At 43.2% G+C, this 16,200-nt stretch overlaps 1 protein-coding gene across 1 annotated transcript in view; it reads right to left on the bottom strand.

The window, feature by feature from the left end:
* ush2a (Usher syndrome 2A (autosomal recessive, mild)) overlaps nucleotides 1-16,200 on the bottom strand; it is a 1,147,097-nt gene that overhangs the window by 1,001,078 nt on the left and 129,819 nt on the right. The window contains 1 exon segment of the mRNA XM_034188044.1: nucleotides 291-354. Within this exon segment, the coding sequence (XP_034043935.1) occupies nucleotides 291-354 (64 nt within the window).

The following is a 16,200-nucleotide window of genomic DNA, read 5'->3' on the forward strand; positions in this document are numbered from 1 at the left end:
TGGAAGCACTATGGATCTGATGTACAATGATCAGTTTTTCCCTTCTCTCAGTGCTTCAATCTTTACAATATTTTTCTATCCACTGACCAACCGTCCAGTTTTTCCTGTAGCTCTTCAACCTGCATATCGGTGAAATCTTTTTTCTGCAAAAGCCATGACTTCCCTTTCTTACTTCTAATTCTGTTTGGTAATATTTTCTTTTGATCATATAGATACTCGATCTCTCCTTCTTTCTCTTAGAGTGTGCATAACCATCTGCTCATGTCTGCACATCATTCTATCCAACTCACCTGTTGGACAGAGTAGCAGGATAAAATCTAAAGTCCCTCATCCACCCAATGAACTGATTAGACCCTAGAGAGAAGAAGAGACAACATAAAGATTCAGTTAATGGGTCTGTATTGAAGTGAGTGAGAGAAAGGATTTAGTAGTTATCTTATCAGTTCTTGATACCAGCTTTGTGAGGGCCCACAGCTGCTTGTAATAGCCAAGTTCACGATACAATCTTGAACAGATGCCACAGTTTACATATCAGTTATTGCCAACAGAACATTTATGTTTGTTCATTAGGAATTTTACGCAAACATTCAAAACACAGTCCTCTTGCGCTAACAGGCATTAATCAATGCTTCACCAATTTTTATCAAGAGGACTAGGCGTGCTTGTGGGGATTACTGGTGAAATGTGGATTTTGTTTTTACCTGCTTCAATACTACAGAACATCCTACATCTGGTACTGTGTGCTATCCTTGAAGGAGTCATATTTACAGTAATACTCACTGTCATGGTAATATTATGGTATTGCTACCAACAGCAACAATTTCACCTTGAATATGTAATTCTAGTTCTAATTTACCAAACAAATGACCTTGTGTGAAAATCACCCTGTCACCAAAAAGAAAGGAGGTGAATGAAAATAATCCAACAACCAATTCTGCTTTTGGAGCCATTCTGTTTTGGGTAAACTAACACAGTGTTCAAAGTGATGACATCTGACTTTCATTAAATGTTCTGTAATTGGTCCAAAACTCCAAATTAAAAAAAAAAAAAGATTTGTATGGACCATGGTCCATTACAACTTGCATACATCATGGACCAAACTGAAATGTCTGAAAGTTCAAACCAAACAAACCCTAAAGAACCCCAAAACAATAAAAACAACTTTTTTCTGTTGCTTAAAATGGAAATGAGCTGCTGCGCATAAGACCTCCTCTCTGAACAGGAAACTCCCACAGACCATATGCAAACTACAAGTTAAGTCACGTCCCACTCACTGGTGCTGACATCGCTACATCTACCGCACTTCGGAACCACAATGGGACTTGGATGGGAACCTCTCAGGCAGACAACCAGTCCGTCCCCACCTCTTGAAAGTAACCATCTATCTGCCACAGCCAAGTGAAATGTGCATGTCCTTTGCCATCCCCAGCCATGTGTGCTGGATATGTGTATGAAAAGTGCAGAGAAAAGAAACTACAAACTAATTCAAATGTCTCAAGACACAACAAGAGTTCAGATATGGACTTTGGTCATTTAAATCAACTGTTTCATACTCGTAACCCCCATCACACATACGCGATTGAGGACGAATTGCATCAGAATGACACTCCAGCCACAATCGAGAAATATTGACTTATGGACTATGGAGGGCAGTCTGTGAGCAGCAACATATTTGGTCCCATTTGGTCGGTTGCACCAAGTGCGTTGCACATGTCCAAAACACTGTTAGAGCCATCGAAATGGAATACACATCTGACTACACATCTATGCAGTTTCTGCATCATCTGATAGCAGTCTACATATTCTGATGACATCAAAACAGAATCTGAAATGATCTGATCGTGGTTGATTGTGCTTTGAGATCGATCGGTCACAGCAAAGCCTGTCAGCATGTTGTGCCACGTATGTCCACCTCCACTGGACCCTGGCCAGGGAAGACAAAGGAAATAATAAGTAATGATATGTATGTGGCACACATTCATCATATACAGTGAATGTGAACAGCGCACAATCAAACTGAAAGTACTGTGTGCGACTGCGCCACTCCGTGGTCTCAAGCGCAGTAATGCGTCATTGAGCACGTCAGGCACTGTCCTGAACGGATCTCACCGCTGTAATATACATGTTATTTCCTGATCACCATCTAAACTCTGTAGGAGGTGTGATGTGGAATTGTATCCCAGGCTGTGACAACGTCATTAAACATGAAACTCACCTCCAGCACGGAACCACGATCACTTCACAGCACAGAGCGTACAGGATCCAAACCAGAGCCTGTAGTGAAAAGCCTCACCCGGCTCGTGTGTGTTGAAATAACCACGCAAAAATTTAATCCCATTTGATAATCCAACCAACATCACGGAGTTGTGTTGTTCTCCTGAAGTGAGCAAAAAAGAAAAAAGAAATTAAAGTTCACTGGAAACGCTGCGTCTGATGAATGGTGTGACTGCTTGGCCAACTGCCAGCAAACTTTCAGCAAAGGTGTCCATTGGCACGTGAGCCCACGCGCACGCTTAGTAGCTCATGCAGCGGTTATGAATACACACACACACACCCATTTGAGTGATAATTTCATGAGGATGAGGAACACAGCACTCCCTCCCACTCCAGTCCCGTGTTGGACATTGGGCAGTCTTCAGCACCTTTTATGGTCATCTGACAGCAGTCTGTGTCATCTAAACTGTTGTCTACATTTGCTTTGGATGCCATAGTGCAGGTGCGGACGAGGTAATCTGGATGCGTTCTGACACTGCTGACCACGCCTCTTTCCCTCCCGACTGCCTCCAATGATGGCAATATTTGCCATTTCGGCCTGGTTCCTGCACATTCTTGCTATGTGTGATGGGGGTTTTACACTGTGTGTATAGCAGCATGTACAGATATTGGGCTCAAATGATGCTCATCATGAAACTTAAAATTTACCAGCAATAAAAGGTTTTACTGTACGCAATATGAACATTTCAGAAGTTTTTTTTCTAAACTCTGGGCTAAAGCTTCCGGCAAGAATAGAAAAGCACATCCTCAATCTCTGTACGTATCTACTGCAGGTCATAGGTCAGGTTAGGTCTGCAAGCAAGTGTTTCTGTGGATGCATGTTGCTGTATCCGCCTCCCAACAGAATAATTTTGAGAGCTAACTGGTCACCACTGCGTGGTACATTATTATTTTGTGAAAGTAAGCACCTCTCTGTTGGGAAAGTGTAGTGACACGGACCCACAACAGGGGGCGTAAATGAACGGACAATGGATGAGTCAAAAATACAACTCTTTAATGTTGTGAAAGGTGCACAACGAAATACAGACCAGATTCAGAATTTGGATTACAATCAAATGTACGAAGGTGACGCGTGGGCAGGCTCGAGGATAAGAGACCACCGTCCAAAGAGGAGCCGGGCCCCACACGATTTCCACTGCCACCGGATCTGGAACACACCGGAGTCGCCAAGTCCTGAGTCCCCAGGTGGCCACCGTCTCCAGCTGCCGGATCTGGTACTGCTGGCAGGATACAGAAAGACAGTTATGGGTGAGTGTGTCAGGACACACCCAGTAAACAGTCAGCAACACAGCAGTTTCTATCCAGGTGGGAATGACACCTCCACCTCCGAAACCAGTTCACAGTTTGTGCAGAGTCAGTTTCCTACTTAATGCAGTTCGGAGCGAGGAGTGACAACCAGACACTCTTCTACCATCTACGAACCCCAGCCTCCAGCTGAAAGTAGTGAGCTGATCACCTGCAAACAAATCACAACAAGAGAAGCAAAGGAATGTGCGTCGGCACAACCACGGCTGAGTGTTTACCTATTAGGTAGACGATATCTCGGTGACGGGGTGGAGATGTCATCCGGCTTATGTAAGATAGGTGATTGGTGACAGCTGTCGTAGTTGATGAATGACAGCTGTCACTCCCGGCTGTTCCTGTGAGGCGGCAGTGCCCTCTCGTGCCTGAAGCCCACACTTCGGGCAGGGCGCCCTCTGGTGGTGGTGGGCCAGCAGTACCTCCTCTTCAGCGGCACACACAACAGGACCCCCTCCTCAACCAGGCTTGTCGGGGTGACGGGTGTAGAAGTCGGCCAGGAGGGCCGGGTCCAAGATGAAGCTCCTCTTCACCCAGGAGCGTTCTTCAGGTCCATACCCCTCCCAGTCCACCAAGTACTGGAACCCCCGACCCTTCCGACGGACGTCCAGGAGCCGGCGCACTGTCCAAGCTGGCTCCCCGTCGATGATCCGGGCAGGAGGCGGCGCCGGTCTGGGAGCACAGAGGGGTGAGGTGTGGTGTGGTTTGAGCCTGGAAACATGAAACACAGGGTGGATCCGCAGTGAAGCTGGGAGTTGGAGCTTCACTGCGGCCCGGACTGAGGACTTGAGGATTCTGAAGGCACCGATGAACCGTTCCTTCAGCTTTGGGGAGTCCACTTGTAGGGGGATGTCCTTTGTAGATAACTTTGTAGAATACCTGACAGTTATGCGCATACTCGATCCAGGCCAGATGGTCACTCCAAGCCGTCGGGTGCACGGATGTTACACAACGAAGGGTCTGTTCAAGTTCATGGTTGGCCCGCTCTGCCTGTCCATTCGTCTGGGGGTGATACCCGGACGAGAGACTCACGGAGGCCCCCAGTTCTCTGCAGAAACTCCTCCAGACGTGAGAGGAGAACTGGGGACCACGATCCGAGACAATGTCTGTTGGTATCCCATGCAGATGCACGACGTGGTGGACTAGGAGGTCTGCTGTCTCCTGGGCCGTTGGGAGAATTGGTCACTATCGTGAAGATGGTCGTCATGCCCTGGGACGGGCGGGGGGCCCGTGACAAAGTCCAGGCCGATGTGGGACCAGGGGCGATGAGGCACCGGGAGCGGTTGCATAAGTCCTTGTACCCTTTTGTGGTATGCCTTGCCCGTGACGCAGATGGTACAGACCTGGAGGTATTCCCGGACGTCGGCCACCATGGACGCCCACCAGAAGCGCTGCCGAACCACTGCCACGGTTCTTCGCACCCCTGGATGACAGGAGAGCTTGGAACCATGACAGAAGTCCAGGACAGCAGCTCTAGCTTCTGGTGGGACGTAGAGACGGTTCTTCGGGCCGTTTCCCGGGTCCGGGCTCCGTGCCAGGGCCTCCCAGACGGTCTTCTCCACATCCCAGGTGAGGGTGGCCACGATAGTGGACTTGGGGATGATTGGTTCCGGTGGATTCGACAGCTCGGTCTTGACTTCCTCTTCGTGAACCCGGGACAAGGCATCGGATCTTTGGTTCTTGGTCCCGGGGCGGTAGGTGATCCGGAAGTCAAAACGCCCAAAGAACAGTGACCAGCGGGCTTGCTGGGTTCAAATCGCTGGCGTCCTGATATACTCCAGGTTCCGATGGTCCGTGAAAACCATAAATGGTGCCGCAGCCCCTCCAACAGGTGTTTCCACTCCTCAGGAGCCTCTTTCACCGTGAGGAGTTCCCGATTGCCCACGTCATAGTTCCGTTCAGCCGGGGTTAACCTGCGGGAAAAATAGGCACAGGGGTGGAGGACCTTGTCGGACTCTCCGCTCTGGGACAACACGGCTCCTATCCCTGAGTCGGAGGCGTCCACTTCAACCACAAACTGGCGGCTAGGATCGGGCTGCACCAGGACTGGTGCAGTCGAAAACCGACGTTTCAACTCCCTAAACGCGGCCTCGCACCGATTCGACTAAGTGAAGGGGACTTTAGAGGAGGTCAGGGCTGTCAGGGGGCTAACTACCTGACTATAGCCCTTAATGAACCTCCTGTAGAAATTTGCAAAGCCGAGGAACTGTTGCAGTTTCCTACGGCTTGTGGGTTGGGGCCAATCTCTCACCGCCACGACCTTGGCCGGATCAGGGGCGACAGAGTTGGAGGAGATGATAAACCCCAGGAAGGACAAAGAAGTGCAGTGGAACTCGCACTTCTCGCCCCTTCACAAACAGCCGGTTCTCCAACAACTGCTGCAGGACCTGACGTACATGCTTAACATGGGTTTCAGGGTCAGGGGAAAAGATGAGGATATCGTCCAGGTATACGAAGACGAATCGGTGCAGGAAGTCCCGCAAGACTCATTTACCAATGCTTGGAACGTCGCGGGGGCGTTAGTGAGGCCGAACGCATGACCAGGTACTCGAAGTGACCTAATGGGTGTTAAATGCCGTCTTCCTTCATCTCCCTTCCGGATCCGAACCAGGTGATAAGCATTCCTAAGATCCAGTTTGGTGAAAATTTTGGCTCCATGCAGGGGCATGAACACTGAATCTAACAGGGGCAACGGGTATCGATTGCGAACCCTGATCTCGTTCAGCCCCCTGTAATCAATGCATGGACGGAGTCCGCCATCTTTCTTGCCCACAAAAAAGAAACCAGCACCCATTGGGGAGGTGGAGTTTCGGATCAGCCCGGCAGCTAATGAGTCCCGGAAGTAGGTCTCCATTGATTCGCACTCTCGACGTGAGAGGTTGTATAGCCGACTGGACGGGTACTCAACGCCTGGGATCAAATCAATGGCGCAATCATACGGACGGTGCGGGGGAAGTGTGAGTGCCAGATCTCCTCTTCAGCGGCCCACACAACACTCTCTGCCACAGCCAGGTGCTATGTGGTCATATCCTCTGAGGGCATTTTTTGGACAGTCGCCTGGCATAAATGTTTTATTATTTGCTGTTAGCAGCTCTCCCTGCATCAAACAATCAAGTTTTATGTCTCTTTTTTTCAGGACAATCTGTGCTTTAATAATATATATGTTTTTGTTGTGTTTTATAAGTGTAATAAAGGTTTACAATCAGAAATAAGAAAGGAAAAAGTAAAGCGGAAAAATAATTTTCCACACACATTTATTGAAAACACACAGCAAACTATAATAAACAACTGTTTTGACACTTTATAAAGGTAATTTGAGGTCTTATGTGAAAGACTGTACAACAAAAAGGTTCAAACAATAATCACAAATGCACATTTTGAACAATATATACAAAATGGTCAATTCGTTTTGTTTGTCTCATCTCAAACCAATTTCTGTCTGCTATTACACAAAGGTTACATCACAAACTTCTACTTCTACTGTGTTTTGGAGTGTTCTGTGCTGCTCCTAAAGCAGCTTTCATTCACACTTTGGCCCACTTTGGCTCCTTACAGTCTGAGGAGAGGCCCTCCCCCTCGCTCCACTGATATGGTAAACAGTGCTTTACGCCGAGAAAACAACAGAGTTATCCAGTAACATTCACATGCAAACTAGTGGAGCAATCCTGATAGTTACACACTTTGTTTGAGCACGTGAGACTGTCATTAGAGGCTCTCTGTCTGCTTTCACTGATCGCTGTGCGTAATGGCGCAGGGCACATTGGAGACCAATAGTATGTACTCAATGGAGCACCCAGGGGCTATTCAAACAGGCCAACTAGTAACATATCACTCCTGAAAAAGATCTTTGGCTTTTCACGTGAGGTAAATCTGCCCTACGATTGGATTTAGGAAAACCATGTGACGGTGAACCAATTCCGATTGGACACTCACATTGCGCACGTCATCACACAGCTTCTATGAGGAGTACAAAGATGGCTGGCTTGAAAGTCAGCGGAGTTAACTTTTCAGCAAAAAAAGTACGTTTCTATCTCATATCATTAAAAGATCATTTATAATTTAGTAAAGTTGGTCTTAGCCGTCGTATACGATGGCGTCGGCCCCAGAGGGTTAACCCTTTACCTACTGAGGCTATAAATGGACGATTGGTTATAAGTTTTTATTATAGCAATAAAATTAAGAAATAATGTTCTATGTTTGTGTGCTTTGGTACCCTTTTCCAAGAGTACCTGAATTTCAATTATATTACACCTGATTAACTATTTATACACATTATTTGTAAGTTTTAGCATTTAAAATGAGAAAAAAAAAACACAAAAACAAACTTGATTTTTTTTTCAGTTTTTTAGTGAAAAATGATCGTTATGTAAAGGAAGTTTGGATTTCACATTTTTAACAGGAAGCTGTAAGTGTTTACAATCAAAATAATTAATTTTGTGTGTCTGGAACTCAGAACAGTGCAGAAACAGTGCAAAAGTAAACATTTACAAGGCGAAAATATGCAAAACCAATATTAAACTGCAGAACCAAACAATATGAATAACAACAAACAAAGTGCAAAACTATATATAAATATATCAATTATTATCTGTAGTATTAAAATGTGCAATAAATCACTCATTTATATCGCTCAGGGTATTGTATCACTTCCTGTTCCAGAGCACAGCGGTGTTTTGCTGTATCTGTTAGCTGTCTAATCTGCGCAGTTAGATTGATCTAGTTACCTAGATAACGATTTGTTTCAGTGTTATCTTCACGTGCCTTAACTAAAGCACTCCCTCTGCTGAATCACCTCTAAATTATTTACACGTTATTCACTTTGCGTGTTTTTAGGAATCCGCTAGCTTAGCGCAGCTACTAGCTCTTAGCCGGTTTAGCATGGTGGCTTCTCCAGTCTCTCCCGCACCTGCTCCCAGACCACCAATAACCAGCAAAAATCTATTTAAGCATAAAATTCAAAAAGAAAAATAATATAGCACCTTCAACTACACCACAGACTAAAACAGTTAAATGTGGTCTATTAAACATTAGGTCTCTCTCTTCTAAGTCCCTGTTAGTAAATGATATAATAATTGATCAACATATTGATTTATTCTGCCTTACAGAAACCTGTTACAGCAGGATGAATATGTTAGTTTAAATGAGTCAACACCCCCGAGTCACACTAACTGCCAGAACGCTCGTAGCACGGGCCGAGGCGGAGGATTAGCAGCAATCTTCCATTCCAGCTTATTAATTAATCAAAAACCCAGACAGAGCTTTAATTCATTTGAAAGCTTGACTCTTAGTCTTGTCCATCCAAATTGGAAGTCCCAAAAACCAGTTTTATTTGTTGTTATCTATCGTCCTCCTGGTCGTTACTGTGAGTTTTCTCTGTGAATTTTCAGAACTTTTGTCTGACTTAGTGCTTAGCTCAGATAAGATAATTATAGTGGGCGATTTTAACATCCACACAGATGCTGAGAATGACAGCCTCAACACTGCATTTAATCTATTATTAGACTCAATTGGCTTTGCTCAAAATGTAAATGAGTCCACCCACCACTTTAATCATATCTTAGATCTTCTTCTGACTTATGGTATGGAAACTGAAGACTTAACAGTATTCCCTGAAAACCCCTTCTGTCTGATCATTTCTTAATAACATTTACATTTACTCTGATGGACGACCCAGCAGTGGGGAATAAGTTTCATTACACTAGAAGTCTTTCAGAAAGCGCTGTAACAAGGTTTAAGGATATGTTCCTTCTTTATGTTCTCTAATGCCATATAGCAACACAGTGCAGAGTAGCTACCTAAACTCTGTAAGTGAGATAGAGTATCTCGTCAATAGTTTTACATCCTCATTGAAGACAACTTTGGATGCTGTAGCTCCTCTGAAAAAGAGAGCTTTAAATCAGAAGTGCCTGACTCCGTGGTATAACTCACAAACTCGCAGCTTAAAGCAGATAAACCCGTAAGTTGGAGAGGAAATGGCGTCTCACTAATTTAGAAGATCTTCACTTAGCCTGGAAAAAGAGTCTGTTGCTCTATAAAAAAGCCCTCCGTAAAGCTAGGACATCTTTCTACTCATCTTTCTACTCAAAGAGTCAGAGCTCTATTGAGCCAAGTATTCCTTTAACTTTAACTAGTAATGACTTCATGACTTTCTTTGCTAATAAAATGTTAACTATTAGAGAAAAAATTACTCATAACCATCCCAAAGACGTATCGTTATCTTTGGCTGCTTTCAGTGATGCCGGTATTTGGTTAGACTCTTTCTCTCCGATTGTTCCGAGTTATTTTCATTAGTTACTTCATCCAAACCATCAACAAGTCTATTAGACCCCATTCCTACCAGGCTGCTCAAGGAAGCCCTACCATTATTTAATGCTTCGATCTTAAATATGATCAATCTATCTTTGTTAGTTGGCTATGTACCACAGGCTTTTAAGGTGGCAGTAATTAAACCATTACTTATAAGCCATCACTTGACCCAGCTATCTTAGCTAATTATAGGCCAATCTCCAACCTTCCTTTTCTCTCAAAAATTCTTGAAAGGGTAGTTGTAAAACAGCTAACTGATCATCTGCAGAGGAATGGTCTATTTGAAGAGTTTCAGTCAGGTTTTAGAATTCATCATAGTACAGAAACAGCATTAGTGAAGCTTACAAATGATCTTCTTATGGCCTCAGACAGTGGACTCATCTCTGTGCTTGTTCTGTTAGACCTCAGTGCTGCTTTTGATACTGTTGACCATAAAATTTTATTACAGAGATTAGAGCATGCCATAGGTATTAAAGGCACTGCGCTGCGGTGGTCTGAATCATATTTATCTAATAGATTACAATTTGTTCATGTAAATGGGGAATCTTCTTCACAGACTAAGGTTAATTATGGAGTTCCACAAGGTTCTGTGCTAGGACCAATTTTATTCACTTTATACATGCTTCCCTTAGGCAGTATTATTAGACGGCATTGCTTAAATTTTCATTGTTACGCAGATGATACCCAGCTTTATCTATCCATGAAGCCAGAGGACACACACCAATTAGATAAACTGCAGGATTGTCTTACAGACATAAGGACATGGATGACCTCTAATTTCCTGCTTTTAAACTCAGATAAAACTGAAGTTATTGTACTTGGCCCCACAAATCTTAGAAACATGGTGTCTAACCAGATCCTTACTCTGGATGGCATTACCCTGACCTCTAGTAATACTGTGAGAAATCTTGGAGTCATTTTTGATCAGGATATGTCAGTCAAAGCGCATATTAAACAAATACAACCCCTGGCAAAAATTATGGAATCACCGGCCTTAGAGGATGTTCATTCAGTTGTTTAATTTTGTAGAAAAAAAGCAGATCACAGACATGACACAAAACTAAAGTCATTTCAAATGGCAACTTTCTGGCTTTAAGAAACACTATAAGAAATCAAGAAAAAAGATTGTGGCAGTCAGTAACGGTTACTTTTTTAGACCAAGCAGAGGAAAAAAATATGGAATCACTCAATTCTGAGGAAAAAATTATGGAATCACCCTGTAAATTTCATCCCCCAAATTAACACCTGCATCAAATCAGATCTGCTCATTGACATTGACCCTATGCCATGACATTGACCCTATGTGTCTTTTTGCAAGGAATGTTTTTGCAGTTTTTGCTCTATGGCAAGATGCATTATCATCTTGAAAAATGATTTCATCATTCCCAAACATCCTTTCAATTGTCCAAAATATCAACATAAACTTGTGCATTTATTGATGATGTAATGACAGCCATCTCCCCAGTGCCTTTACCTGACATGCAGCCCCATATCATCAATGACTGTGGAAATTTACATGTTCTCTTCAGGCAGTCATCTTTATAAATCTCATTGGAAAGGCACCAAACAAAAGTTCCAGCATCATCACCTTGCCCAATGCAGATTCGAGATTCATCACTGAATATGACTTCATCCAGTCATCCACAGTCCACAATTGCTTTTCCTTAGCCCATTGTAACCTTGTTTTTTTCTGTTTAGGTGTTAATGATGCCTTTCGTTTAGCTTTTCTGTATGTAAATCCCATTTCCTTTAGGCGGTTTCTTACAGTTCGGTCACAGACGTTGAATTCAGTTTCCTCCCATTCGTTCCTCATTTGTTTTGTTGTACATTTTTTGATTTTTGAGACATATTTCTTTAAGTTTTCTGTCTTGACGCTTTGATGTCTTCCTTGGTCTACCAGTATGTTTGCCTTTAACAACCTTCCCATGTTGTTTATATTTGGTCCAGAGTTTAGACACAGCTGACTGTGAACAACCAACATCTTTTGCAACATTGCGTGATGATTTACTCTCTTTTAAGAGTTTGATAATCCTCTCCTTTGTTTCAATTGACATCTCTCATGTTGGAGCCATGATTCATGTCAGTCCACTTGGTGCAACAGCTCTCCAAGGTGTGTTCACTCCTTTTTAGATGCAGACTAACGAGCAGATCTGATATGATGCAGGTGTTAGTTTTGGGGATGAAAATTTACAGGGTGATTCCATAATTTTTTCCTCAGAATTGAGTGATTCCATATTTTTTTCCTTTGCTTGGTCTAAAAAAGTAACCGTTACTGACTGCCACAATCTTTTTTCTTGATTTCTTATAGTGTTTCTTAAAGCCAGAAAGTTGCCATTTGAAATGACTTTAGTTTTGTGTCATGTCTGTGATCTGCTTTTTTTCTACAAAATTAAACAACTGAATGAACATCCTCCGAGGCCGGTGATTCCATACTTTTTGCCAGGGGTTGTATGTAAGACTGCTTTTTTGCATTTACGCAATATCTCTAAAATTAGAAAGGTCTTGTCTCAGAGTGATGCTGAAAAACTAATTCATGCATTTATTTCCTCTAGGCTGGACTATTGTAATTCATTATTATCAGGTTGTCCTAAAGTTCCCTGAAAAGCCTTCAGTTAATTCAAAATGCTGCAGCTAGAGTACTGACGGGGACTAGAAGGAGAGAGCATATCTCACCCATATTGGCCTCTCTTCATTGGCTTCCTGTTAATTCTAGAATAGAATTTAAAATTCTTCTTCTTACTTATAAGGTTTTGAATAATCAGGTCCCTTCTTATCTTAGGGACCTCATAGTACCATATCACCCCAATAGAGCGCTTTGCTCTCAGACTGCAGGCTTACTTGTAGTTCCTAGGGTTTGTAAGAGTAGAATGGGAGGCAGAGCCTTCAGCTTTCAGGCTCCTCTCCTGTGGAACCAGCTCCCAATTCGGATCAGGGAGACAGACACCCTCTCTACTTTTAAGATTAGGCTTAAAACTTTCCTTTTTGCTAAAGCTTATAGTTAGGGCTGGATCAGGTGACCCTGAAGCATCCCTTAGTTATGCTGCTATAGACTTAGACAGCTGGGGGTTCCCATAATGCACTGAGTGTTTCTTTCTCTTTTTGCTCTGTATGCACCACTCTGCATTTAATCATTAGTGATTGATCTCTGCTCCCCTCCACAGCATGTCTTTTTCCTGGTTCTCTCCCTCAGCCCCAACCAGTCCCAGCAGAAGATTGCCCCTCCCTGAGCCTGGTTCTGCTGGAGGTTTCTTCCTGTTAAAAGGGAGTTTTTCCTTCCCACTGTCGCCAAGTGCTTGCTCACAGGGGGTCGTTTTGACCATTGGGGTTTTTACGTAATTATTGTATGGCCTTGCCTTACAATATAAAGCGCCTTGGGGCAACTGTTTGTTGTGATTTGGCGCTATATAAATAAAATTGATTGAAAAATTGATTGAATATGAATAAAACAATGAAGTGTCAAACTATATACAAATATATAACCAAGAATCAAAATTAGATCTAAACTACATCAGTCAGTGTGGTACTGTTTGTAACAGTTTCTGTCTGGCTGAAGACAGAGGCCAATTTTACAAAGTTTGCACATCCAGCAGGTTGACCTCTTGCAAACCTTGCAAGAACGCTGCCCCTTTGTGGATCGCTGGCAAGTTGGGTTTCCACTGCTTGTTGGCACCGGGCAATGGCTTGTGGCTGATGGCGCCATCACACCCACACAAACACGCACACACACCTTCACAAATGACACTGACACCCTGCCTTTTCCTCAAAAATTACTACATTTATGTTTGCTGTCTGTCTCTGTACTTTTCTGTCACTTTTGCTCTCTTTTTCCTACTTTTCCCTTGTTTCAAAAGTCACCGAACGCACTTTACCGTAATATATGCAACATATAGCATACTGTTGGAAAGCACGGGTTCTTGGCTTGCTGTCAGTGTTGAAATGTTTCAGATTGAGGGCTTACATGAGAATTTACGGTAATGAGAATCAGCGGCGCACTAGTGTGAAACTTCCGTGTTTTTCCTCTGCGTTATGACGTCACAGGCTTACGTTTACTGTAATATACCATATATCATTGGAAAGCCCTTGGTGTTAGCTTAACAATGCACTTTGAATCATTCGGATTGGACAAACTATGGCGGAGTTACGGTAAACAAAATACGCATATGGCAAATATGGCGTGGGCGCCATCGCCGTAGATAAAAGGTTAAGCTTATAGACTCTTCCAAATGTTATAAAACTGCCACGCTCGACAAGGAATTTTTTGAAGAGAATTAATGTTAAAGAATGCCTTTACTTTTGTTATTGTACAATTTTTTTTTTTTCTATCTCTTTCTATTTACAATGATCATAATGTGAGTGTTATTGTGGCCTCGCCCTTTGTTCGTTTGCCGTTCACTTTACTGTTAATGTATTTGTTGAACAAAAAAAATGTTGTGACAAAGAAATGAGTAAAAACACTTTAATAATACTGAACTAGAAATAAACTTGACTGTTGGTTTGTTTGTTTATTTTGCCATTAAAATTGGCTATCACTTCTCAAAATAACAACTTCTCAAGGCCAGGGATCCTCAAAGTCTGGAGGCTAATTATTCACAGTGCAACAAACGAGGTAAAAGCTGACTGAGTCTGAGGCAGGGTTGCTGTTCAATGCGGCAACAGCCACGGAGGCATCGCACGTGCGTGTTTGAATGAGGAGAACTGTAGATATCCCTCTGCTTAGTGCTTTGCAATAGGGCTCTGTGGCTTTGCAGCAGCAGCAGAAGTGGGGAGACCCACTGCCGCTCGGTGAGAACACAGACTTGATCTGAGTCGCCAAACACCGGAAAAGTCTCCAGTGACGCCAGGAAAGGTAGCTAGATTTGTAGCTAGTCGCTTTTGAGAAAATAAGTCATCAAGAGGGTTTGGAAAGTCATGAGATTTAGCAAGAAAGTGGCCAAGTTGGTAACAGTGGTGAGGCACTAAATAGAACATACAGATAGGTCCTGTTGTATTTGCGTAGGGAACTGATTTTTTTTTTTGACAACCATCATCTGTCTTCTTTTAACTTTTCACATTCATTTCCTGTCAAAATAAAGTGCAGCATAGCTGAAACTTGATATCTGTGAAGCATCACAGCAGCCTTGTTTACTGTTCCCACATAATTGAAGTTATTTTGCTTGTTTTTGCAATTTCTCATCAGCAGAGATTACAGACAAGCCAAAAACAATAAAACACTGACATGTCTCAATCAAGCAACATAGTCCAAACACAAACTGACATTTTGTAATGCAAAGCAGAAGACACCTCATCCACAACAATAAAAGGCCCCAGCACATCTCCACACACCAGTATAGTCATACACCCATACTGGATCTCAAACACACAGACGAGAACCGTGTCAGAATGATTTTGTGTCCAACAAACTTGTCTGTGGTTTGAGAACCCTTATGGATCATGTCTCTAAGCAGTCACAGAACCTTTGTTGTATCTAGCCTTGTCTTTTGTTTTTTCATTTATCTTTGATGTCTTTTTAGTAGAATGCAATGGGCCCCAAACCTGGGGTCTAAAGTTGCATCCTAGGTTCTATAGTTATCTTAACCAGATCTGGCATTGTATCCGAGGGCTCTCTTCAAGATGGTGATCGTTCCCTTAATCGCAGACAACTGCACCTCATGTGCACTTGGGTGACCGGGGATTGCCTCAAGGTATTTCTTCAGGTTCTTTTTCATCAGGCCTGTTGCTCCTACCACAACTGGAATGATATCAATGTCTTTCAATGACCATGTTGTTCTTAGGTCATTTTTCAGGTCTTGGTATTTTGAGATCTTTCCCCTTTCAGCTCGATTCAGGCCGTACATCCAGAAGATGCTTTGCCATGTTTGGTCCAGCTACAGCACGTGCATGTGTGTTTGTGTGTAGTTGGGGAGATTTTTGAGACTAAAACAGAAAGTGTTATGAGATGTAAGTGTGTTAGAACAGGTGTGGTTGTGCAGCCTCAGGCTTTGGCTCAGGCTTTCGTTCTCGTGTGGAAATGGGATTATACCTTCCTCTGAAAAGCACTCTCCCTATTGTTACTGGGATGATGTAAGCTATAAGCCTTAATTCTCTTTTCTCTCTGTAGGTCTCTGTCTTCTTTCTCTCTGTTTCAATGTCTCATTCTCTGTCTTTCCCAGTTAATGCTCTTTGTTTTTGTTTTGTTAGAACTGAAGACAGATGGCATGGATTCAGCGTGATTTTTATTTTGTGTTGTTGTTGTTGTTGGGGGGGTGTCCATCACACTGCTGTGATTAGGCTCTGTTGCTGTGCTCTTTCTCCCTCCTTGTTTTGCCAGTGGAGCTGATTATT

Source organism: Thalassophryne amazonica, chromosome 2, assembly GCF_902500255.1.
Source record: "Thalassophryne amazonica chromosome 2, fThaAma1.1, whole genome shotgun sequence".
Taxonomy (NCBI): domain Eukaryota; kingdom Metazoa; phylum Chordata; class Actinopteri; order Batrachoidiformes; family Batrachoididae; genus Thalassophryne; species Thalassophryne amazonica.